General features: G+C 42.6%; 1 protein-coding gene across 1 annotated transcript in view; it reads left to right on the top strand.

Annotated features, from left to right (window-relative positions):
- The window catches only part of CUX1 (cut like homeobox 1), a 372,829-nt gene extending 351,002 nt beyond the window's left edge, over positions 1 to 21,827 (top strand). Inside the window, exons 15-23 of the mRNA XM_039333966.1 lie at positions 6,689 to 6,825; positions 7,236 to 7,302; positions 7,519 to 7,631; positions 8,424 to 8,540; positions 13,418 to 13,501; positions 14,158 to 14,214; positions 15,558 to 15,638; positions 20,902 to 20,966; positions 21,687 to 21,827. Coding sequence (XP_039189900.1) covers positions 6,689 to 6,825; positions 7,236 to 7,302; positions 7,519 to 7,631; positions 8,424 to 8,540; positions 13,418 to 13,501; positions 14,158 to 14,214; positions 15,558 to 15,638; positions 20,902 to 20,966; positions 21,687 to 21,747 — 782 coding nt within the window. The 3' untranslated portion in view covers positions 21,748 to 21,827. The remainder of the gene's footprint in view (positions 1 to 6,688; positions 6,826 to 7,235; positions 7,303 to 7,518; positions 7,632 to 8,423; positions 8,541 to 13,417; positions 13,502 to 14,157; positions 14,215 to 15,557; positions 15,639 to 20,901; positions 20,967 to 21,686) is intronic.
- Positions 21,828 to 23,247: the final 1,420 nt, after the last annotated feature.

Genomic DNA, 23,247 nt, shown 5'->3' with positions numbered 1-23,247 from the left:
CTTAATAATAATAATAATAGTAAAGTTGGAAGGGACCTTGGAGGTCATCTAGTCCACCCCCCTGCTCAGGCAGGAAACTCTATACCAGTGGTGGCGAACCTATGGCATGGGTGCCAGAGGCAGCATTCAGAGCCCTCTCTGTGGGCACACGCGCCATTGCCCCAGTCCTAGGCCTTCATCTGGGTTTCATAAAACCTTTTCGCTTTAGGCCTCCACCGCCGTGTGCAAAAAAAAAAAAAAAAAGGTTCAATCAATCAGTCAATTCAACTTCTCGTGGGAAAAAAAAAGATCTTGCAAAGTTGGAATTGACTGAACTTTTTAGTCCCACCCAGTCTGCTGTTACCACTGCAGCCACGCCCACCCAATGAACCACGCCCAACTGGCACCCAAGGATGCATAAGTGGGTTTTGGGTTGCAGTTTGGGCACTCGGTCTCTAAAAGGTTCACCATCACTGCCCTATACCATTTTGGACTTGATAGGAGGGAACTTCAGGATGGGGTGGGCAACGTGAGTCTCAAAGCTCCAAACCTCTTTTGCTGCTCATGACACAATCCTTACCATAATTGTTGAACTTTGAGAGCTCACCTAGCTGCCATTTTGAGTAGGAAACTGAAAAATCATAAGTTTCATAAGAAATGGCCACATATCTAAGTTGAGAAAATGGAGAGAATCCCAGCTTTGTCCCATTATCTGACAACCCATCATGACCACTTTAGCATTATCATAGACTGCCATGTCCATACATGTTGTGGTGGAATGCAGTCTGAATTCCTAGGAGGGAGGAGCTGCTTTCCAGAGGGCCAAGAGGTGGCAAAGCGTGAAACTCTGGTCAGCAGAAAGAGGATTAAAATTGCTCCTCAGCAGTTCCCTGAGTATTTCTGTAGTTATGCAAATTGTTGCTTTAGTCTGGAAAGATTCTGTCTATACGTGAAGAACAATAAAGGAAACTACCAGAAGTAACTTCACATGTTGCTCCTGAGGCTTGACACATGCTAAGGGCAGTTGTTTGTCTGCAAGGTGTATAAATGTGGTAGATAGTCAATAAAATGGATGTCCAAGTTATCCAAGGGAAAGCCCCCAAATGCAACACTAACATAGGCTACATTGACAAAATGCTCCCCCGTACCTCGCGGCTTGTCACTCTCCCAAATTATAATATTGGTACCTATTTGAATAACTGAAACAAAACATACAGTAATGTTCCCTTCCTAGCCTTGAAAGATTAGCAGTCCTTTTGCAAAATCTCACATCTGTTGCTAAATACTGACAATAGGGCTGATTTTATAGTTGCTCAGTTGTTGTTAAAAAGACGATTTTCTTAAAAGTTGCAATTTAAGTGCAAAGATACAAATGAAGGAACAATGGCTGCAAGTAAAATGGAATGATAATACGTGTCACCATTGTAGAAAATGATAGCCAGGTATCCATGTCCCAACAGATAATAAATAGAAGGCAATTTTAATGATCTTCATTGCTTCTCTTCTTATGGTTGATTTTTTTTTAATCAGGTTTAGACCAGACTATTCTTCAAATAGAGTGGGTCACATAGAGAAAGAAGGGGGAAATGGTGGGATTAGATTAAGCAAGCTGTGGGTATCACATGTCTTCCTGGCCTTATTTTTGCAATTCAGAACATTTCCAGACTATGCCATTAAAATCTAGCAGCAAAATGCCACAAATTCTTACAGAAGAGCAAAACGGGTGCATTAAATTGTCTTCCAAAATTGGAAGTATATTTAAAAAAAAACAACCCAGACCAAAAAGTTTGATCCTTCCATTGTGGTGACAACCTCATGAGTTCCCCTCGCCCCATCCCTATCTCAACCAGTGTGGTTAAGTTCCCCCTTTCCCTTACTAAACAATCCTCCCCAAAGTGAGAGGGGAGAAGGCATTTCAAGGCTGAAGTATCTCAGGGCAACAAAGCGAACGCATTGGGTGGCACTGGACTGCCATTTGAGTCTTTTCCTGGCTTACTTGCTTTCAAGCTCCATCTCAAAAGAACTTGCCGCAGCTTAAAGCTGTTCAGAAATGTCTCCATGGAACAGGTCCAAATTCAGGAGCCCTCAGGCTAGCCCAAGGATCTTCAAACGTGGCCCTTTAATGACTTGTGGACTTTAACTCCCAGAACTCCTCAGCCAGAGACGCTGACTGAGGAATTCTGGGAGTTGAAGTCCACAAGCCATAAAAGGGCCACGTTTAAAGACCCCTGGGCTACTGTCATTTCGTCTAAGGCTCCCTGCTTGTCCCCTTGCCTTCTTCCTCTAGGACAGGACTGTTTTCCTGGCTGAGACCTCCACTCCTCCACTCGTAGCATGTCACACAAGGTGTGCTTCAAAGTAGGGCAGAGACAAAAAAAACCTGATTTGGCTTCTATTATATTTTAAATGTAATTCAGATTAAAAGCAAATAAAAAGCACTGGATGCTGTACATTAACATGGAATGCTTTGGTCATGCATTTAATTATTTCTGTCTTTCTTCACATTAAATACGACCATTTTGATTGTAACAACTTTGGAGTTTCCTACAGGCCACTTTTAGGAGCTACAGGTGGCCTTGGAGTCCCTGGTTGAATAGACTTTCTGCTATAAACCCAATCAATCCGTGGAGGGGCTATGGAGGGCAAAGGCAAGGCACTGCTGTGTCTCTCATTTTGGTCCCTGCTTGCATCATAGAATCCTAGAGATAGAAAGGGCTACCAGTCCTAGGCCATGAAGAGCAGAGCAAGAATCCAAATTAAAGCATCTTTGAAAGATAGATGACAAATCCAGTTATGAAAACATCCTGTGAAGCTCACTATCTCCCTCAGTTCTTACTTTCATTTTGTGTTTTCCTAACATTCAGTTTAAACCCTTTCTGTAAACAGAAGAATATTCTTTCTTGCCATGCTGTCTAGGACTATAGAAAAACACGCCTTTACTCTTTTCTTTGTGACATCCCTTCGTGTACTTGAAAAGTGCCATCAGGTTCCTCTATGGTTGTTTTCTGTTTATGGTAATTATTAAAGATTGTGGTGGAATGTAGTCTGGCATCACAGGTGGAGGGGTTCTTTCCCAGAGGACAAAGAGACAGTGAAGCTTGGAATGTCTGAGAGGCAGGAAGAGAGCAAAGCTGGAGCCTCCCTAATAATTCACAGAGTATACCTATAATTTTTGCAGATAATTGCTTTAGTCTGTCAAGATTCTGTTAACTAACAATAAAAGGACTACTCAAATGTAACTCCACATTGTACTTGTTCTTTGGGTCTGATGACATGTAGTTTCCCAGTCTTCTCTCATAAGAGTTAGATTCCAGTTCTCTGACCATTGTCCTTGCACTTCTTTTCATCTGTCCCAGTTTCTCTTGATTTTTTTTTTAATATGGAGTACCAGAACAAAATGCAGCGCTTAAGGTAGAATACAGAATGGAAGGGAACTATTATTTCCATGAGTTGAAAACTAGAAGAGAGATGACTACTCTGTACCAGGAAGGAGAGAAAAGCAGCAGGCCAAGAGGCCCCTGGGCTCAAGTTATCCCTGTAACCCACTGTCACAATGGGGGAAGACCTAAAACATACATTTCAAGGCTCGCAGGGAAAACCTATGAGTCTGACTAATGTCCTGTGTCAAATGATAATTGGTAACTTGTGCAGATTGGAAAATCAGTGGTTAAGATGCTCTAGAAAGGGTCCTGTGAACAAAAGTCCACAGTCATTTTTGTATTTTTTATAAAACAGAGGGCTCTAGTGGTTTGATTCTATACTGAACCACTTGCTTATATGTAAGCTTATTCTGTCACTTAAAGAGCTAGTTGGGTGCCAGTAGGTTCTTTAAGGATTAAGGACAATAAACACACTCATAGAATAAAGAGCCCAAATGTTATTTGAGCTGATATTAATTACCAGAAAAAAGTATACCGAATGCCTTTTCAGCGGTCAGGAACCCCAAAGAAACTATGGACAAACCACTTTCTTGTGCCAGCTGGAATATGGCATCCAATCTCACCCAGACTTCTCTTGGCTTAAATAATTTCTCATAAGTGGAGGAGGGTGATCTAATTTAACATCTGGACATGCCTGCTAAGAACATTCCAGAGGAGGCGTCTTTTTTTGGCATCTGTCAACTCATCCTCCCTTTTGACAGTTATACATCTATTCCTTACACCAATAAAGTTGAGATAAACAATGTAAGCCTAGGACAGCAGATGCCTGAACATCAAGGTCAGTGGGAGACAAGGCTATTAGAGGGTAATAAAAAGAAATATGGAGTGCAAAGGAAATCAAATAATACAATATGGGATGGTATAGAATAAGACTTTTTAAGTTACCAGAGAAAAGTGAATCATGCCACTGTATCTCATTGCCATTTCTTCCACATGAATACTACAAGGCCTCAGATTGTGTCTTGGACTCTCGGGAATGTGGGGGGGGGGAGGAAAGTTTACTGTCAGAAGGATCATGGCTGCAAATTCAGTTCTCCATGTGTTTTGCATAGAGGCATTGCTTAAATTCTGCAAAAGCTGAGTAAGAGAGGAATGAATACAGGTAGCCTTCAACATACAACCACAGCTGGAACCAGAATTTCCATTGCAAAGAAGGCGGGTTGTTCAGTAAGTCAAACCCAATTTCACAACATTTTTTGCCACCTTAAGTCAATTACAATTTTGCAGTTGTTAAGTGAATCACATCACTGTTAAGCAAATCCAGCTTCCCCCATTAATATCACTTATTAGAAGTCAACTGGGAAGGTTGCAAATGGTGATCACATGACCTTATGATGCTGCAAGTTACATGCCAGTTACCAAGCATCTGGATTTTGATCACCTGGGGTTGCTGCAATGGTTTAAGTACAAGGAAGGTCATAAGGCAATTTTTCAGTGCCGCTGTAAAAACGATTACTAAAAGAATGGTTGTAAGTTGAGGACTACTTGTATAGCATCTCTGATCATCTGAAAGCCGTGCAATCTGAAGTTCATTTGAAATTGCTCAATCTTAAAGGGAGGGTACTGCGCATGTGCTCAGACAGAGAAGCCCTCTGTCTGTTAGGCTTGTGCTTCCCTAACCAGGGTTGGTGGCAACCTCTCCAGATGTGGATCCTGCAACACTCACCAGAATTTTCCTCAGCTTTTTCTTAAGTATGTATTTCCCATGAATAAACATCATCTGAATTACATGGAGAGTCTAACTGTCTCTTGATTTTAAGACTCATCTTGGCCAATCCTGGGTTGTAAGTCTGGAAAATTTCCAGTCATATACTGCTTGCGTGTATTTCTGGTCTATTCATATGTTTGTTGTGTGATGCTTTGCATTTGTTTTAAGTTTTGTCGTGAATTTTGTGATTCAGTACAACAGTTTTATTCTTTCTTTGGCCTGGTATCTTCACAGGTGTTCTTGAAGGATGTGCTTAGGGTCCTTTCATTTTTTTTTCATGCAAGCTCAACTCTCCCTAATTTGTTGTTTGCTTTTCCAGAAAGGGCACAGAATTAAGGGGAAGAAGTTGGCTGGCTTGCTAAATCTTTTTATTAGCCTCTCCTTCATTACACCTTAATCTTCCCTCCCCTGTTACTTTTATAGCATATTTTATAGTAGATTTCTCACTTCTGATTGTATCAGTGACATGATAGCAATGAATAAAGATAAGCAATAGATAAAAATAAGATTCCAGCAGAATGCTTGCTGTTAAATAAGATTATGAAGAATCCAGTTCATTGTTATGTGAATATCTGTTTCCTAATAATGAGAGCCAACTTAGTGTAGAGGTTAAGTCTAGGTTAACAACTGGGAGACCATGTGAGTTCTAGTCCTGCCTTAGGCATGAAGCCAACTGGATGACCTTGAGCCAGACTAACAAAATAACAGACTTGGAAGGGACCTTGGAGGTCTTCTAGTCCAACCCCCTCCTCATGCAGGAAACCTATACCATTTCAGACAAATGGTTGTCCAATCTCTTCTTGAAAACCTCCAATGTTGGAGCATCCACGTTGCTTCACTGATTTATTATTCTGTCAGGAAATTTCTCCTTAGTTCTAGGTTGTTTCTCTCCTTGATTGGTTTCCATCCATTGCTTTTTATTTTGCCTTCAGCTGCTTTGGAGAATAGGATGACCCCCTCTTCTTCGTGGCAGCCCCTGAGATTGGACTGCTATCATGACCCTCCTAGTCCTTCTTTTCATTAAACTAGACATACCCAATTCCAGTCATTCTCTCTCAGCCCTAGAAGGAAGGTAAAAGTTAATCACTTCCGAAATCTTGCCAAAAAGAAACCCCTGTAGGTCAAGGCAGTTGGCAAGAGTCAAGACTTAGTTGAGGGTATATACACAAAATTGTAATAGCACTGAATTCAGAGTAGACAACTCCTGGATAATACCAGTTCCTGCTGCAGGGAGGAATTACATGTTTTTTAATGTTCTCTTCAAATTTTAAAACAAGTTTATATTGCAGAGAGAACATTTTGAAAGGAGCAATCCCTTCCCTTGCATTCTTACTGTATGGTGTTTTTATATATACAAATAGTTTGTTGGTCAGGTTATTCAGCACTTCTGGTTCTCTGCCCAGAGGTCAATTTTATTAGGTTTGTTTAACTTTTCTTTCTCTTCTTGCCTTATCTGGTTTTGCCTCTTGGAAGCCCAGAAATGCCAACAAAAGATGGAATGTTCTCAATACTTCTCTGGGGTGATTTGCAACAATAAAAGTATTTCATTCTTCCCCGACAGGCCGCTGTACTGATTTGCAGATCCAGTTCACTGAAGCTGTCTCTGCAGTAGCTGAGCAGAAAGATCTGATTGCAAAGCTGGAGCACGATGTCAGCACCATCCAGTCATTGTCTGCAATGCATCGCCCAGATGCTGAGGTGAGTCCCTGAAGAAAATCCTGCTGGTTGACAGCAAATACAGTCAGCAAGGGACCATGGAGATGAGATGCCATCTGTAAAACTAGTGCGAGTGGCTTTTCCAAAATAATCTATAATGATCCAAATTCGCTGCTTGGTTTGCCCCATTCTTTATCAGAATAACCTTTCGTTTTTGTTTGGGGGAAAGACTTTGATTAGCAAGAACATCAGCCTTTCCCTTGATGGACATAGCAGATGGTCATACCCACTTCAAAGCCAGAGGGAAAAGAAAAACTTAGTGGAGGAGTCAGGAACGAATAAGATAACTAGCTACAACTTTTGGTCACCAATGCAGTGATGAAAGCTTACTGCAAAGAAGGAATTATTTGCCTGCTCGTTCATTTTTCTTCTTCTTCTTCTCTTTTCCAAAGGGTGCTGCCATTCAAAACTTGGAGACTGTTCCTGAGCCCATTAAAGAAGCAACAGCACTTTTCTATGGTAAACGTCTAGTTTGAATTTTTCTCAAGCACATTGTTGGGAAACATTTAATCATTTAATCAGAAAGAGAAGTGGCAGCATCCACCTTCATTTGCCACTGAACCCCACTGGGTTTGTAATACATCTTGCAGGCAGAACATTTTTACAGTACTTCATGGGTCTGCCCTTCTTTTCCATCTCCATCTTCTCCATCTCTAACCACAGTCTATTTTCCAGGCCAGCCATCATCAGCAAGCACCCAGATTCCAGAAGGCCAAGTAGATTCTCTGCTGTCTATCATCTCTAGCCAGAGGGAGCGTTTCCGGGCCCGGAACCATGAGCTGGAAGCGGTAAGACACAGTGGAGTTTTCTCACACCTAAATCTGGATGGGGAGATTTGATAAGATGGCCATCCAAGACCCAGAGGCCAGAATCAACAAATTCATTCTTTTTTTACATGTCATTTTTCATACAGACATGCTGGCTTGTTCATTCGCTATACTAAGTTATAGTATTTAGCTGTAGTTAAAATCTCCTTAATAAATTGCAGATGTCAACTGTAATATATTAAACTAGTAACATTAAGATGGTCAAAGATTCAATTTTATTAGATACCACGTACGAGCAGCAACTTGTCATAAGCTAGGAATCTCTCTTATACCTTCCTTGATATAAGCCTGCCCCAGTTCTTCTTTTAATTTCGTCTTCATCCTGGATTCTACTCATCTGTAAAATGAATAAAAGAGCTCCTCTTAACTTGAGTCAGATCAGTACTGGCTTATCAATTAGGGGCCACTGAATCTGCTTCTTAGTCCTACTACTTTCCCCGCTTTAAATTGGAAAAGTCCGTAAATGAAGTTTGGAATGGCTAAGAAAGTTCAGGGAACTTCTTAATTCAAATCTAAACATTACTATGAACTTGCCAAATGCCTTCAGACAAGATAGTCGGGCTGTAAACATTTAGGCAGAGTGAGCATTGAGAAACCTTATCAAAATTACTGCTGCTGTTATTGCTATTACATAATTTCTTTTCTTCCCTATGATTATTATGGAATGCCTATGTTTTGATTAGGAGCTCTGCCTCTGTGCCCTGTTCTGAGCATCCAGGTTTGATTTTACCCCTTTATCCTCTTTTACATCAGGAGAACCGTCTGATGCAGCACACGATGCAAGCACTGCAGAGCGAGCTGGACAACCTGCGAGCTGACAACATTAAACTTTATGAAAAAATTAAGTTTTTGCAAAGCTACCCAGGCCGGGTGAGTCTACAAGGCTGAAGGACAGCACAGCAGGCTGCCCATTTCAAGACCTGGTAGCAGAAACCTGGATCTGTGTTTGCAAAATGATCCAGTCCATCTTCATTTTTTACCAGGTTCAGTTCGACTTATGAGCATAACTGAGTCCTGAATTATAGTTGTAAATGGTGCCAGTCATTAAACAGGTCATCACATGACCAATTTTATATATAACGATGGGGTGGTGGTGGCCATCAGCACTTCAAAGTACCTTTTTTTGGGGGGATCCACCATAAGTGGAGGACTACCTATAGAGCACTGTGTATTATTCCATGTGCTATAAAATGTGATACGTTTAGTCCGCTTTAGTAGGTTTATGCTTCTATTTCGGTTTTCCTCTCCATCCCCATGACCTGTTTTGATAGACTAAAGAAGATTAGCTACTGTTTTCTATGGAGGCAGGCCCTGCAGGGTGCAATCATCGGTTGCTGAACATGTCTTTGTTGAAGCAGCTGCCTGGCTGTTCCTCATCTCTTACTTTTGGCAAAGAAAGGCCTAACAAGGGATGGCCACGGTGCCTGTTGAGCCACTTTTGCTGTTATGGATGCGATACCAGGGTAGACCTGTTCCAGGGTTGGCAGAGTGCCATCTGGTGATTAGCAGTGGGGAGGCCTTTTCTGGGGTGGAAGTCATGCTCTGGAGTTCTCTCCCTCTTGAAATTTGCAAGCATCCTGCTATGACTCCCTTTAGACCTGTGCTGACTGGGGAATTCTGGGAGTTGAAGTCACGCATCTTAAAGTTGCTATGGTTGAGAAGCACTGCTTTAGACCCCTGCTGAGGTTCTCTCTTTCTTTCTTTTTTTTATTGAAATTTTTATAAAAATTTTACAATAAAATCCCTCCCCACCTCTCTCCCTCCCCCCTCCCACTAATCCCCCCTCCCTTCCCAGAGCTGAATACAGAGCTAAAAACAACAAAAAACATACAAAATTAAATAAACATCAAACAATTGTACATAAATCCTAAAAAAAATTTAAACCCCTTTAACTCCATTACAATAAAATCAACAAATCTAAACATAACAACTTTATACAATAAGTTATTCAAAAGCTAAATAATACTTTCTAATCCCATATTTGTTCTGAACAAAATTTACCCATCTTTTCCATACAGAGTTGTATCTCTCTTGTGAGTGGTTTTTCAGATAAGCCGATATTTTTGCCATTTCTGATAAATAAGAAACTTTAAGAAACCATTCCTCTAGGGTAGGCAAGGAGTCTTTTCTCCAATATTGCCCAATCAATAACCTTGCTGCCGTAATAAAATTCAACATTAAAATAACCTCTTTACCATCACAATCTTCAATAATACCTAACAAAAATAATTGTGGTGTGAATTTTATCTTTCTATTAAAATTTTTTTGAATATTCCACCAAATCTTGATCCAAAAAGTCTGAGGTTCTCTCTTTCATCACTCAGTTTTCCTCGTGTAGTTGCTGGATGGATAGTTTGGTTTAGAGTTGTTTTCTTTCCCTCCTCCCCATCATTTATGGGAATGAGCTTTTGACATTGTTCAATTTATGGTTTAAATGTTTTGCAAAATGAGAGTGAGAGAAAGGTAATCACCCTTTTCTCTCCTATCTTGAACAATTGTTAACTGCCAATTACAAAAAGAACTTCCCAATTTATAGGTTGTATAATTCTGAATACAGTTACTGGGGACAAACCATGTGACCCATCTATATTAGCCTTCCGTATTTTTGGTACCCTCTAGATCAGGGGTAGGCAACCTTGGCTCTTTTATGACTCGTGGACTTCAACTCCCAGAGTTCCTGAGCCAGCATAGCTGGCTCAGGAATTCTGGGAGTTGAAGTCCACGAGTCATAAAAGAGCCAAGGTTGCCTATCTCTGATCTAGATGTAAGGGATTTCAAGACCAACTATCATATGGAAGATTGGCGTATGGCCTTCACATCCTGTTTCTGTGTTTTTCAGAAATATTCAGTACGGGATAATTTGTCCTTTCATTTGAACATTGGCCTGATCATTCGATTCAAAGAGCTGTAGAACTGGAAGATAACTTCATAAGTCATCTAATCCAACCTCTCTATAAACACTTTGGACAGCCAACCTCTCTTTGAAGCCTTTTAGAGACCGAGTGCCCAAACTGCAACCCAAAACCCACTTATTTATTGCTGGGTGCTGGGTGGGTGTGACCCACAGGATGGGCGTGGCTGTGGTGGTCATGGCAGATTGGGTGGGTGTGGCCAAGGTAGGCGTGGTCACCTCTATGTTGGTCATGGGGAGGGATGCCTGTGGGGGCCGGGCAAGGTTGAGGGAGATCCAGGGGGTCTCTGGCAGGTGGGGTGGTGGGCAGGAGGCTCATCCTGCGGGGTGAGGCGAGGCAAGGCGAGGTGAGGCAGGGCAGGGTGCCATTGTTACAGGGCAAGGTGAAGCAGGGGCCGGGGCGGCAGCTGCCTGATACAATCGGTCGCTGCACACAGAAGCCAGTGAGCGCATGGGTGTTGGGATGCATCCAGCCATGTGGGACTTTGGCAAGTTAGCGGGTGGCTGGTTGAAGAGGGACGGCTGCCATCTCTGAGCCGAGGTGGCGCAGCAGTTAGAGTGCAGTACTGCAGGCCACTTTAGCTGACTGTGTTCAGCAGGTCAGCAGTTCAAATCTCACCGGCTCAAGGTTGACTCAGCCTTCCATCCTTCCGGGGTAGATAAAATGAGGACCCAGATTGTTGGGGGCAATGTAAATATATATATACATTGCTTACTGGTGTACACCGCTTAGAGAGTGCTTGCACTTAAAGCAGTATATAAGTATCATAAATAAATACATAAATAAATAAATAAATAAATCTCCGGGGCATGGCGCGCGTGCCCACAGAGAGGGCTCTGAGTGCCGCCTCTGGCACGTGTGCCATAGGTTCGCCACCACTGATCTAGTGAAATCCCATTTCCAAAAGCTATACATACATCCATACACACATTCTCCTCCCACCACGTCCCTCCAGATGTGATGGCCTTAGGATCTCCCAATCAAAATGTATCTGGAGATCAATAGATTAAGGCAACTTGGAAGCATTTTCTTTGACACTGATTTCATTTTTGAGCTGTTATTTCACCCTGGACCTCTGAGAGAAGAAAGTGTGTAAGTCTGAATCAAAATCATTCATTTGTCTCAGAAAGCAAGCTTGGTTTCCCATAAAGCCCGATTCTCCTGCTATGTCTTTGCCCTCCCTTTTCTCCTGTATGTCCCCCTTGCCTCCAGAAGAGGGAGCTCGTCTCCTTCCCAAGTACTCTGGTGGGCTGTAAAAATCCAAGAATCTCTTGTCAAGAGAGCAACTGAGAAAGAAGGAAGAGAGCAAAATGCTTTCCTCCGGAATTACCAGCATTACATCAACAGCTTGCTGATCTGCTTTTTCCCCAAGATTTTTTGAAGAGAAGTCTCTTCTGAATGACATACTGGGATAGTTGGTTTCTGGAATGAGTGTCAGTGTCCCCTTGGTCAAAGTAATGGACCAAGGCTACTCTCAGTTTTCATGTCCCTTGGAGAAGACAGGGGAAAATGTTTTGTGCAACCTCTAAGGTGCAAAATTCGCTGATTTTTTTTTCCCCAAGGGGAATGTTTGATGAGACATATTAAGTACATTCAGTCTGCAAAAGGTTTGACCCACTAGCCCTAACTTGATCCTATTCAGTCCAGTTATACGATATCACTTCTCTCTGCGCACACAGACCAATTAAATTGAAACTGGTTAAGTAGCTCCTTCCTATTTCTTTTTCCTGGAAGGCTGTTCCTGGAGAAATCTTTTATTACCTACTTGTCCCACAGCACCTTTTACTTGTCCAATCATCCACTTAGAACTCCCACCGGGGTTTTCCTTACGTCCATCTGACTTGTGTCCTATCCAACAGGTCAGGATGGTAATCGAGCCCATCCTGCTGGGAGAGTGAGTGCTTCCAGAGATAAATTCACAGAGGTGCAGCCCATTGTCCACAGAAGTGATGGACTCACCTTCACTGGCTGTATCCAAGCTAAATAGTGAGGGATGCTTAATCTGGATTCCTGTAATGCAAAGGAGCTTAGTAGACTCAATAACCAAAATGAGCTCTGTGGATTCCATTGTTGAGTCTCTGCTTCATCTTGACATCCATTTAGGCTGCATTAACAGAGGGATAGAATCAAGATCACGTGAAGTATTAATACCACTCTTCAATGCCTTGGTAAGGCCACACTTGGAATATTGCATCCAGTTTTGGTCACCACGGTGTAAAAAAGATGTTGAGACTCTAGAAAGAGTACAGAGAAGAGCAACAAAGATGATCAGGGGACTGGAGGCTAAAACATATAAGGAACGGTTGCTAGAATTGGACATGTCTAGTTTAACGAAGAGAAGGACAAGGGGGGACATGATAGCAGTATTCCAATATCTCAGGGGCTGCCATAAAGAAGAGGGAATCAAGCTATTTTCCAAAGCACCTGAAGGCAGGACAAGAAGCAACGGGTGGAAACTAATCAAGGAGAGAAGCAACCTAGAACTAAGGAGAAACTTCCTGACAGTGAGAACAATTAATCAGTGGAACAGCCTGCCTCCAGAAGCAGTAAATGCTCCAACACTGGAAGTTTTTAAGAAGAGACTGGACAGCCATTTGTCCGAAATGGTGTAGGGTTTCCTGCCTGAGCAGGGGGTTGGACTAGATGACCTCCAAGGTCCCTTCCAACTTTACTACTATTACTATTACTAGTCCATTTTGGCGACATAAGCAACACCACTTCCCCCGTGCTGAACTTTCACGTTTGAAGGGGGACAATCACTGAACTGACTATTTTCATCTGTGCAAGTTATCAGAGACTGAGCATCACTTACAAACCCAGCGGTTTCTCTTCCAGGGATCTGGCAGCGATGACACAGAGTCGCGTTACTCTTCCCAATATGAGGAACGCCTGGATCCATTCACCTCTTTCAGTCGAAAGGTAGGGATCCCTGGAGACCTTTCCAAAGGGGGAGGGGGAGGGACCCTTTTAGAAGGATGAAAATCATCATAATAATTCTCCAGCATTATGTAGTAGCAAAGATTTACCTTCACCGTTCTCAAATGGTTCTGCCAAATTCAGCCGGAAATTGCCAATCATGGCTTCTAGCAGGCCTACATTAAGATGACAATTTTAGCATTTTTCATGGCATGGTGCTTTATTTGAGCTGTTTCTTCAATAGGTCTTGGTCCCTTTGATAAAATAATCTTTATTGCCTTCACTAGTAATCCTGTGAAAGAAGGCAACAACTTTCTCATTTTACCTTTGGCCAACTGAGACTGTAGATACGATCTAGTGCCACTAAGTACAAAAGAGGATTTAAGATTTAAAAATGAAATGTTACCTACATGGGTATTTTAGGCTGAGATATCCTGCATTTCATTGCAACTAGATGGAGTTTTCTTTTAATTTAATTAATTAATATAAAGAAATAAGGCCTAGTAGGGAATTGAACCGGCATCTTTTTGCCTTTCAGCACTAAAGAGATTAAAACTAGAATTAATTCACTAGCTGACGGTTGTTGATTTTCCTGCTCCTCTTTTGGGAGAACCAGTGGTCTTATCTCTGCTATGTGACTTTTCTTTTTTAATTTTCAGGAACGTCAAAGGAAGTACCAAAGTCTCAGTCCGTGGGATAAAGCCACCCTTAGCCTGGTAAATCCAACTGCTGAAATCTACTTGCTGCAATTAGTCAGTCTTCACAATGGGAGCTGCAGTTACCTTGCTTGGAACAGTGCATATATTACAACAACACCTTTACCTTTGCTAGTTCCTTGGGAAGATGTCAGTGGTCAAAAATACCAAATCCATTCAGAACTATTTGGTAGAATGCATTTAAAGGGCAATAATAGTTTGCCATTGTGTGCACTCCCATTCAATCTTTTCCACAAGGAAAGCTTTCTTTAACTTGGTGATTGGGTGAATCTCCTTCATACCTTTTGAAAAAGGGCAGCCAAGATTTGACCTACTTTAGTCCCACCTATGGTTGCATGCAAGGACATCCCATAGTGGCTGCAAGCAACTATACATTCATCACACAAAAGGGAAAGCCTGCCCAGTCTCACCCAGTCAAGACAGGCAGGTCCTGGTTAGCATCTTAGCAGTTGCAGTGCTCACAGGCATGTTCTGTAATGTGGAGGAGAGCAAGTATGCACACCATGTAGGAGACCAGCAGATCAAATATGCTTCTCAGAGAGATCTTGCCTCATTGATCCCCAAAGCAGGATGATGAAGGAAAGGGAGAAAGAGATGCTCCAGGAAGTTTATGGCTGTATTTGCTGGAATCGGATCCCTGATCTTTCGGCCAGATCCTCCTGCATCCGATCCCCATCATTAATTCACTCAATCCATTCTGCATATCAGATTGCCGTTTCCTAAGATGTAGCTTTGTCTCTTTTTCTTCCCCTCTTGTCATTGTTGTCCCTTTGTTGTCCCTTTGCCTTGTGCTGTTTTTGTGCTTTCTGTATTGTTCTCTATTTTTTATTTTTTTACAATTGTAAACTGCCAGAGTTGCTGGGAGTTGAATGGCCTATGTGCATTTAATAAATTATTATTATGATTGACCCCAGAGTCAGTCAAATGTTAAACTGGATTTGGCATTTATGTTCACCTATCTAGTACTTCCCAAACACCTGTTTGATAGTGTTAAAGGTATTGTCACAGGTTTTAAGCTTTCTGAGTAAAACTGTCTTTTGCAATTAATTGATAGTCATTTTGTCAATGCCCAGGGTGTTCAAGTGGTGATCCAGATGTTTTTGTTATGAATCTTTCATATCTCCAGAAATCTCTGTTAGAGTAAGATTCCCCCCCCCCCAATAACTGGCAATCAAATTCAGGACCTCTCTCCATTAGCAAACTTAGAACAAATCCCAGATATAAGAAGGGCATCATAAATTGATGGGGAAGTGAACTGGTGCAGAATTTTTGTTTTTTTTTCCAAAGATCCTAGACATTCATAACCCTAAAATCTTCTATCATGTTTTTTATCGTCCCTGCAGGGAAGACTTGTCCTTTCCAACAAGATGGCTCGTACTATTGCTTTCTTCTACACACTCTTTTTGCATTGCCTTGTTTTTCTGGTAAGTGTGTCTCTTCCTCCAGTGATCAATCTTGACAAAAATACACACATTAACAGTGCCTTTTTGAGGTACAGGTAGTCTTTGACTGTAATTGAGCCTGGCAATTACGATCATAAGTTTTGACAGTTGTAAAATGAGTCTTTGTGTGATCAGACCTGATTTTATGACATTTTTTTGCAGCAGTTGTTAGGCAAACTAATTGTTGACTATGGGGTGTTTTTTTTCCCAGAGACCAGATTTGTAAGATGGTTTCTGGAAAAAAAAGTTGTAAATTGTGGTCATGTGACCACAGGATATTGCAAACAGCCATAAATGTAGGACGTTTGTCAAGTGCCCAGAATGCAATCATATGAACTGAGAAGTAACTTCAGAACTGAGCTGAATGGTTACTAAGTAAGCGGTTGTAAGTTGAGGATTAACTGTAGTGGTTACCGCCCCCACAGCTGCTGCTCCTGCTCCTGCTGCTAAGGGCACCATATTTAACAGTAGGAAAGGAACTAATGCTGGGGTTTACTTAAGGGGGATACCTGGTCCTCTAAACCAATATTTCTGAACCACAACAACTAGAGTCTCAGTGTTGAGACTCTCTAGAAAGAGTACAGTGAACAAAGATGATTAGGGCACTGGAGGCTTAAACATACGAAGAACGGTTGCTGGAATTGGGTATGTCTAGTTTAACAAAGAGACGGATGAGGGGAGACATGATAGCAGTGTTCCCATATCTAAGGGGCTGCCACAAAGAAGAGGGAGTCAAGCTATTCTCCAAAGCACCTGAAGGCAGGACAAGAAGCAACAGGTGGAAACTAATCAAGGAGAGAAGCAACCTAGAACTAAGGAGAAATTTCCTGATAGTGAGAACAATTAACCAGTGGAACAACCTGCCTCCAGAAGTGGTGAATGCTCCAACATTGGAAGTTTTTAAGAAAAGACTGGACAGCCATTTGTCTGAAATGATATAAGGTTCCTGCCTGAGCAGGGGGTTGGACTAGATGACCTCCAAGGTCCCTTCTAACTATTATTATTATTATTATTATTATTATTATTATTATTATTATTATTTTAAGATCTGTGGATTTCAGCTCCCAGAAATCCTCAGGCAACAGGTTGGACTGGAGAAGGTTGGGGCTACCTCGATTTTTCTTCCGCCCTCCCAAAGAAGGGCTGTCGGCTGGCATTATGGATGGAGGGGACTAGGAGCTTGCCTGCTCTGTCAGATCTGGAAAAGGAGGCAGAATTATAGGAATCAGACAGTTCTGCGAATCCATGAAGGGCTGTTTCGTTCAGTGTTTTTCAACCTTGGCAACTTTAAGATTTGTGGACTTCAACCTCCAGAATTCCCCAGCCAGTGTGCTAGCTGCCAGATTCTGGGGGTTGAAGTCCATACATCTTTAAATTGCTGAGGCTGAGAAATGCTGCTATAAACTCCCATGCACAGTATCAATCCCTGCAATTGCCAAAGTGGTAACTTGATAAAAAAATATCAGACACCGTCTCTCCCGAGCTGTTCTGTTTCTGGCTGTCGAACAAAATACAATTGTCTCCACCAGCTTCCCTTGAGCTTCCTCCTCCTGTTCCAATTGCAGACACAAGAAGCATTCTTCCATTTGTTTTTAGAAGTATATTTGTTATGCAACCGATTAACATGCCTCTTTTAAGAGACTGCATGCCACACAGAGTCATTTGTGGTCATGCCTGATTTAGAACATAGAACATAGAATAAGAGAGATGGAGGGGACCTTGGTAGTCATCTAGTCCAACCCCCTGCTCCAGCAGGAGACCCCATGTAATTTCAGACAAATGGTTGTCCAGTCTCTTTTTGAAAGCCTCCAGTGATTGAACACCCACAACTTCTGAAGGCAATCTATTCCCATGGGTTAATTGCTCTCACTGTTGGGAAATTTCTCCTTAGTTTCTTCTCTCCAATCATTGTTTCTTGTCTTGCCTTTTGGTGCTTTGGGAAATAGTTTGACCTCCCTCTTCTTTGTAGAGCCCCTCAAAATATTGCAGGAATCGACCCTTCTCCCCGTTTTGCAGTCCAGAAAAGGCTGGTTACGCTGAGCTTCCCTACAAGATAGAAACATTCCTTGAGGCTAAATAACAGGAACCAGATTGCTCAGTGAAAACGACTGAACGGTTGAACAGATCACTTCCCATGCGCAGATGGGCAGCTGGCCAGTTTCAGAGTTCATGTCAAAGAGCTGGCTTTCTACCACTTGCCATGGCCTTGGACAGAGTCTTCTTCAGCCACGTGGTGGATGTCCCTGAATATGACAGTCTTCTTAAGTGATCCAGACAGTTTACGGGCCAGAGTCCAAAGTGTAAAAGGATCATGAAACCTTAACAGAATAACAGAGTTGGAAGGGACTTTGGAGCTCTTCTAGTCCAACCCCCTGATCAAGCAGGAAATCTTATACCATTTCAGACAAGTGGTTGCCCAATCTCTTCTTAAAATACTCTGGTACTAGAGCACCCCAACTTCTGAAGGCAAGCTGTTCCACTGATTGATTGTTCTGTTAGGAAATTTCTCCTTAGTTCTAGGTTGGTTCACGATTAGTTTCCATCCATTGCTTCTTGTCCTGGACCCTCTCTTCTTTGTGGCAGCCCCCTATATATTGGAACACTGCTACGGTATCATTCCTAATCCTTCTTTTCATTAAGCTAGACATGCCCAATTCCTGCAACTGTTCTTTGTATGTTTTATCCTCCAATCCCCTAATCAACTTTGTTGCTCTTCTCTGCACTCTTTCTAATCTCAACATCTTTGTTTTAAACTTATGGCAACCAAAATTGAATGCAATATTCCAAGTGTGGCGTTACAAAGGCATTATAAAATAGTATTAACACTTCACGTGAACTTGATTCTATCCCTCTATTAATGCAGCCTAGGATCGCATTGGATCTTATAAGGCAGACCTGTCAAACACAAGGCCCGGGGGCCGGTTGCGGCCCGTGAAGTGGTTTCATGTGGCCCGCGAAGCCATCCTGGAAACAGTGAGGGAACCACTCCCACGCCTTCGCCCTGGCCCAGGCTGGCCAGGAGCCAATGTACAATTTTGTGGTGGCCATCTATGCTGAAACGCATTCAGTCTTAGCTCCACAAGGCTGTCTAGAAACAGCGAGGAACCAGCCCCTGCTGCATCGGCCCTGCCCCCTGAGTGCATGCTGGGGAGGTGTCACCCTTTGTGAGGAATGAAGAAATGGACCATGCCTTGGCGCTTGCCCCAGTCCCACCCCCTTCGCCAGAGACCCTCAGATCTGTCCCACTCCTGCCCAGGCCCCCACAGGCACCCTTGACGCGAACGATGTAGAGCTGCCCATGCCCACCCAGTAGGCCACACCCACTCCATCCACGCCCACCCAGTAGGCCGCACCCACCCTGGCCACACACACACCCCCCGAGGGCAACCGCAATGCTGATGAATTTGAGTTTGACACCCCTGTTATAAGGCATGAGACCTCCTTTGCAAGAGTTTGTTTGGGCTTGATTTGGTCTTGGTTATTTTTCTTTTTATTGCTGATTTTGTATTAATTTTCATGCCTTTTCATTTTTATCTTTTTCTTCTTCAAATAGGAATTCAGGGCACTGTACTTGATTTTCTTCCCCTTCTCTTCTCCCTTCCCCTCAACTTTATCCTCCCAACAATTCAGTGAAAGACGGTGACTGCTGGTTCAAAATATTTGGCCATTTTTGAATGTGGTCCTGCTGGTCTTAAAGTAGAGCAGTACAGTCTCTCTGGGGCAAACCACTTGATAGAAGGATCCAGGAAGTTTAGCGATTATGAGGTTCATCTAGGACAGATTCAGGATCATCCCTAGCCATGAGACCTTTTGCACTAGACACTCTCAGCTCAACTCAAAATGAAGGGAAATCTTCATTAAGCCCCCTTAAGCTCCTAGAGAAAAAAAAAGTCAAATAAATATTACATTCTGAGCACCCAAAAGTATTTTTATAAAAATTAGAAATATTATAAAACTGAAGAAACAAATGTGGCCAAAATCTCGTGTGCAGACACAGAGGTTATGAGATTTGGCTTTCTGGCTACGTTACATCCAGTTTTACCACTTGTTTGTACTGATTTTGAAGGCCAGGGCTGACTCTCTTTTCTTTTATTTCATCTTTCTTTACACTATAGTGAGGCCTCCTACCCTCCCAGCTGTCAAGCTCTTTTATCCCGGCCAGATTACACCTCCCATCCCTACCTAGCACGTGAAGGGCACAAGCCAGAGGAAATTCACCCCATGGGTTGTCTAGATGGTTGATGTGGGACATAAACTGCCGTTCTGGAAAATATGAGCCTACTAGAAGATGTGTTGCAAAGGGTATTTCTTTTTAATGTGGGACATTAAACCTGAGACATTCCTGTTTGCCCATTTATAGACAATCAATTAAAGCTGTGTGCTGCAGCGATGAAATGCTTGGGTCTACCCTTAGATAGGCAGGCTCTCAGCACAGCCTATCTCACAAGACCCATTACCGAGAGAGAGCTACAGGTAGTCCTTGACTCACGACTACAATTGGGACCAGAATTTCCATTGCTAGCAAGGTGGCTGTTAAATGAGTCACATGTGATTTTTTTGCCACAGTTGTTAAATGAATCACTACAGTTGTTAAGCGAATCATGCAGTCATTAAACCTATCTGGTTCCGCATTCCCTTTGCTTGTTGGAAGCTGGCTGGAAAGCTTGCAAATGGTGATCACATGACCTTGGAACACTGCAGCCATCATAAATACATGGACAGTTGCCAAAGCAACCTAATTTTGTGTGGATGGTGTGACAGTTGTAAGTGCAATGACCAGTTATAAGATCTCTGCTCACCTAATCCTGAATTCTAAACACAAAGTTAGTTTTTTCGGTGCTATTGCAACTTCGAATTACAATTAAATTGTAAGTCGAGGACTATATAGGAGAAAGTGTTACAAGGGAAAGACAGATTATATATTTAACAAACGTAGACAGATGTGTAATCTACAATACCCAAGTTGCTTCATTTTCTGAAAGACTGCTGTCCAAATGTGTATGCTGCTTCTTCATTCTTGACTAGTTTGCTTTTATTTTTTCCTAATCCAAGTACTGAAGTACAAGGTTCTCTCCAACATCCAGGAAAGGCCACCGAGGACGCTAAAGGCATATTGTTCTAATATGGCAATGCAGACCCAGTGAATTCAGCATTTAAAGTAGCACCAATCAGAAGACCCAGTAAGAAAACCACAAGATTCCCAGTCATCACAAAAACAATTAATGGACTGCCTTTGCTTCTCCAGGTTCTCTACAAGATAGCTTGGAGCGAGAGCATGGGAAGAGACTGTTCGGCCTATTGTGCTAAAAAGTAGGTGCCAGAAGAATCGTCCCAGGCAAACTGGAGCCTGCACACAGCGTACATTTTTAAAGCTAGCTGCTCTGACCAAAGCTGCTTTTTCTTTTGAAAAAGGGGGTGCTGCAGTTTAGCTGGGCACTTTGTAAGGAGCAAATACCCCAATTGCTTCTCTGAACTCCCCACAATCTTGCACCTCACTGAGTTGGCCAGCCACACAGGCTGCTCCTTGATCTTGAAGGAGCTCAAGGTTGACTCAGCCTTCCATCCTTCCAAAGTCAATAAAATGAGGACCCAGATTGTTGGGGGCAACATGCTGACAGAGAGGAGCTGTAAAGCACTATGAGGCAGTATATATGTCTAAGTGCTATTGCTATTTTCCTACACAGCCTTGACCTGGGAACAGGCATGCTGCTTCCTCATCCTTCATTTCTTTATTTTTACGTTTCCTCCTTTATGGCATAAAGCCTAAATATCAGAAGCTAAGGCTGCTTTATTTTTGGGTTCTGCTTTGGATCTACGGGAGCTCAGGGTGCAGGGAGATCATGACAATCCCTCCCCCCCCCCGGAGCAACCCTGAACCATGGACCCAAGGCAGAACCAATTCAGCATCACATTCGCTGTCTTCTCCATAGTTACTTAGTTGGGTGAATTAATTCCCTTGGATCCATGAAAACATGCTGTAAATCTTACTGACATGATGTGCTGAGACAAATTTGAACCGGTTTCTTCCAGGTACGCCGACCACCTGCACAAGTTCCATGAGAATGGAGACAACGGGAACATCTGGAAGTGAAGGTGGAGCCATGCATGACTGGACCAAGCCTGTTCCCATCCCAGAGCTGCTCTGCTTTCACCCTTGTCCTCTTCTTCTTCCCCTACAAGAATGTTGATAGAATCAAAACTATTGAATAACTAGAGCTAAATCCTTTGCTTCCCATGGCCCCTAAATCCATGCTTGCCCCCTTCCCCCAAGTATTTTCCAAGCAAGTACCACCAACGTTTGACAGAACATTGCTCATTTTTCAGTGGTCATGTTTTGTCCTCCAGGCCCGTGTTTCTCAACCTTGGTGACCTTAAGACCTGTGGACTTCAACTCCCAGAATTCCCCAGCCAGAACAGTCCACAGATCTTAAAGTCACCAAGGCTGAGAAACATTAGCCTAGGCAAAACAGCATTAAATATCTGGCTAACTGAGGACAGACATTTGAATGAAGAAAATGTAAACGCGCACATTTTTAGCAATGTTTGCCCCCACGTTCCCTGCTGTTCTCTAGGGGTGGATCATGATATTTGGCTGATAAAGTTGCCCACCCATAATTTAGAGAGAGGGGGGCAACTGACAGATTCACACATCCCGGTAGATTTTTACCTCTGCTCGGAGACTACATTTGTTTCACCCAGCAATCAAAACTGTGACATTCCAGATTGCCCACACGAACAGCTGCAGGCGCTCCTTGACAAAATTGGTATCTAGATAGCCTGGGAGACTTATTATATTTACTTGTGAAGGTGACCAATTGGAGTAAAATCCAGGGGGTTAGACTTTGGCTTGTCTCAAATGGGAAAGTTGAATTATCTCTTAAAACTTGTCCCTCAGGGCATTTTTCTAAGATGGTCAAAAGAATCAAATCTCCTGCAATGTCATTGATTCAACTTGATTTCTAATTCTTTCACACAGTGTTTCTCAACCTTGACAGCTTTAAGGCGTGTGGACTTCAACTCCCAGAATTCCCCAGCCATCATAGCATAGCTGGCTGGGGAATTCTGGGAGTTGAAGTCCACCTGCCTTAAAGTTGCCAAGATTGAGAAACGCTGCTTTAAATCATTATTTCAAAGATAGGGACAAATTGTATCTGTGAATATTCTTTCAATTTCTCTTCTCCCTGATCTCCCAGTTGAAGGAACCGGTTTCTATTTCTAAAATCCCATCCCTGTGGCGCCCAAATAAATCACGGTTTGCATGACTTCTCTGAACCAGGCAAGCTTCTAGAGTATAGCCAGCTTTGTGCTTTTTGTGCAAATCATTCTGTCTGGCTTTTTTTTTTTTTTTTGAAAGGATTTTATCCAACAAGGAAATCTTGTAATCATCCAGACATATCACATGAGAAGAAAAATTGTATGTGCACACGGCTCCAGGGATGTGTCGAGAAAGTCAAGACAGCATGATCAAACCCTCTCCCCATTTCAAGATGCAGGACTTTGATCCGGAGGTCATAGCCTCCATCTTGACTTATTTGACCCCCTGTGGATGCCTCATAACAGCTCTTTTCCCCTCTTCTCATGATGGCATAGC

Source organism: Crotalus tigris, unplaced genomic scaffold, assembly GCF_016545835.1.
Source record: "Crotalus tigris isolate CLP2741 ecotype Arizona unplaced genomic scaffold, ASM1654583v1 scf7180000024514.4999324561:1519799, whole genome shotgun sequence".
NCBI classification, from domain to species: domain Eukaryota; kingdom Metazoa; phylum Chordata; class Lepidosauria; order Squamata; family Viperidae; genus Crotalus; species Crotalus tigris.
The sequence above is the reverse complement of the archived record's forward strand: the minus strand, read 5'-3'. Positions and strand labels throughout refer to the sequence as shown.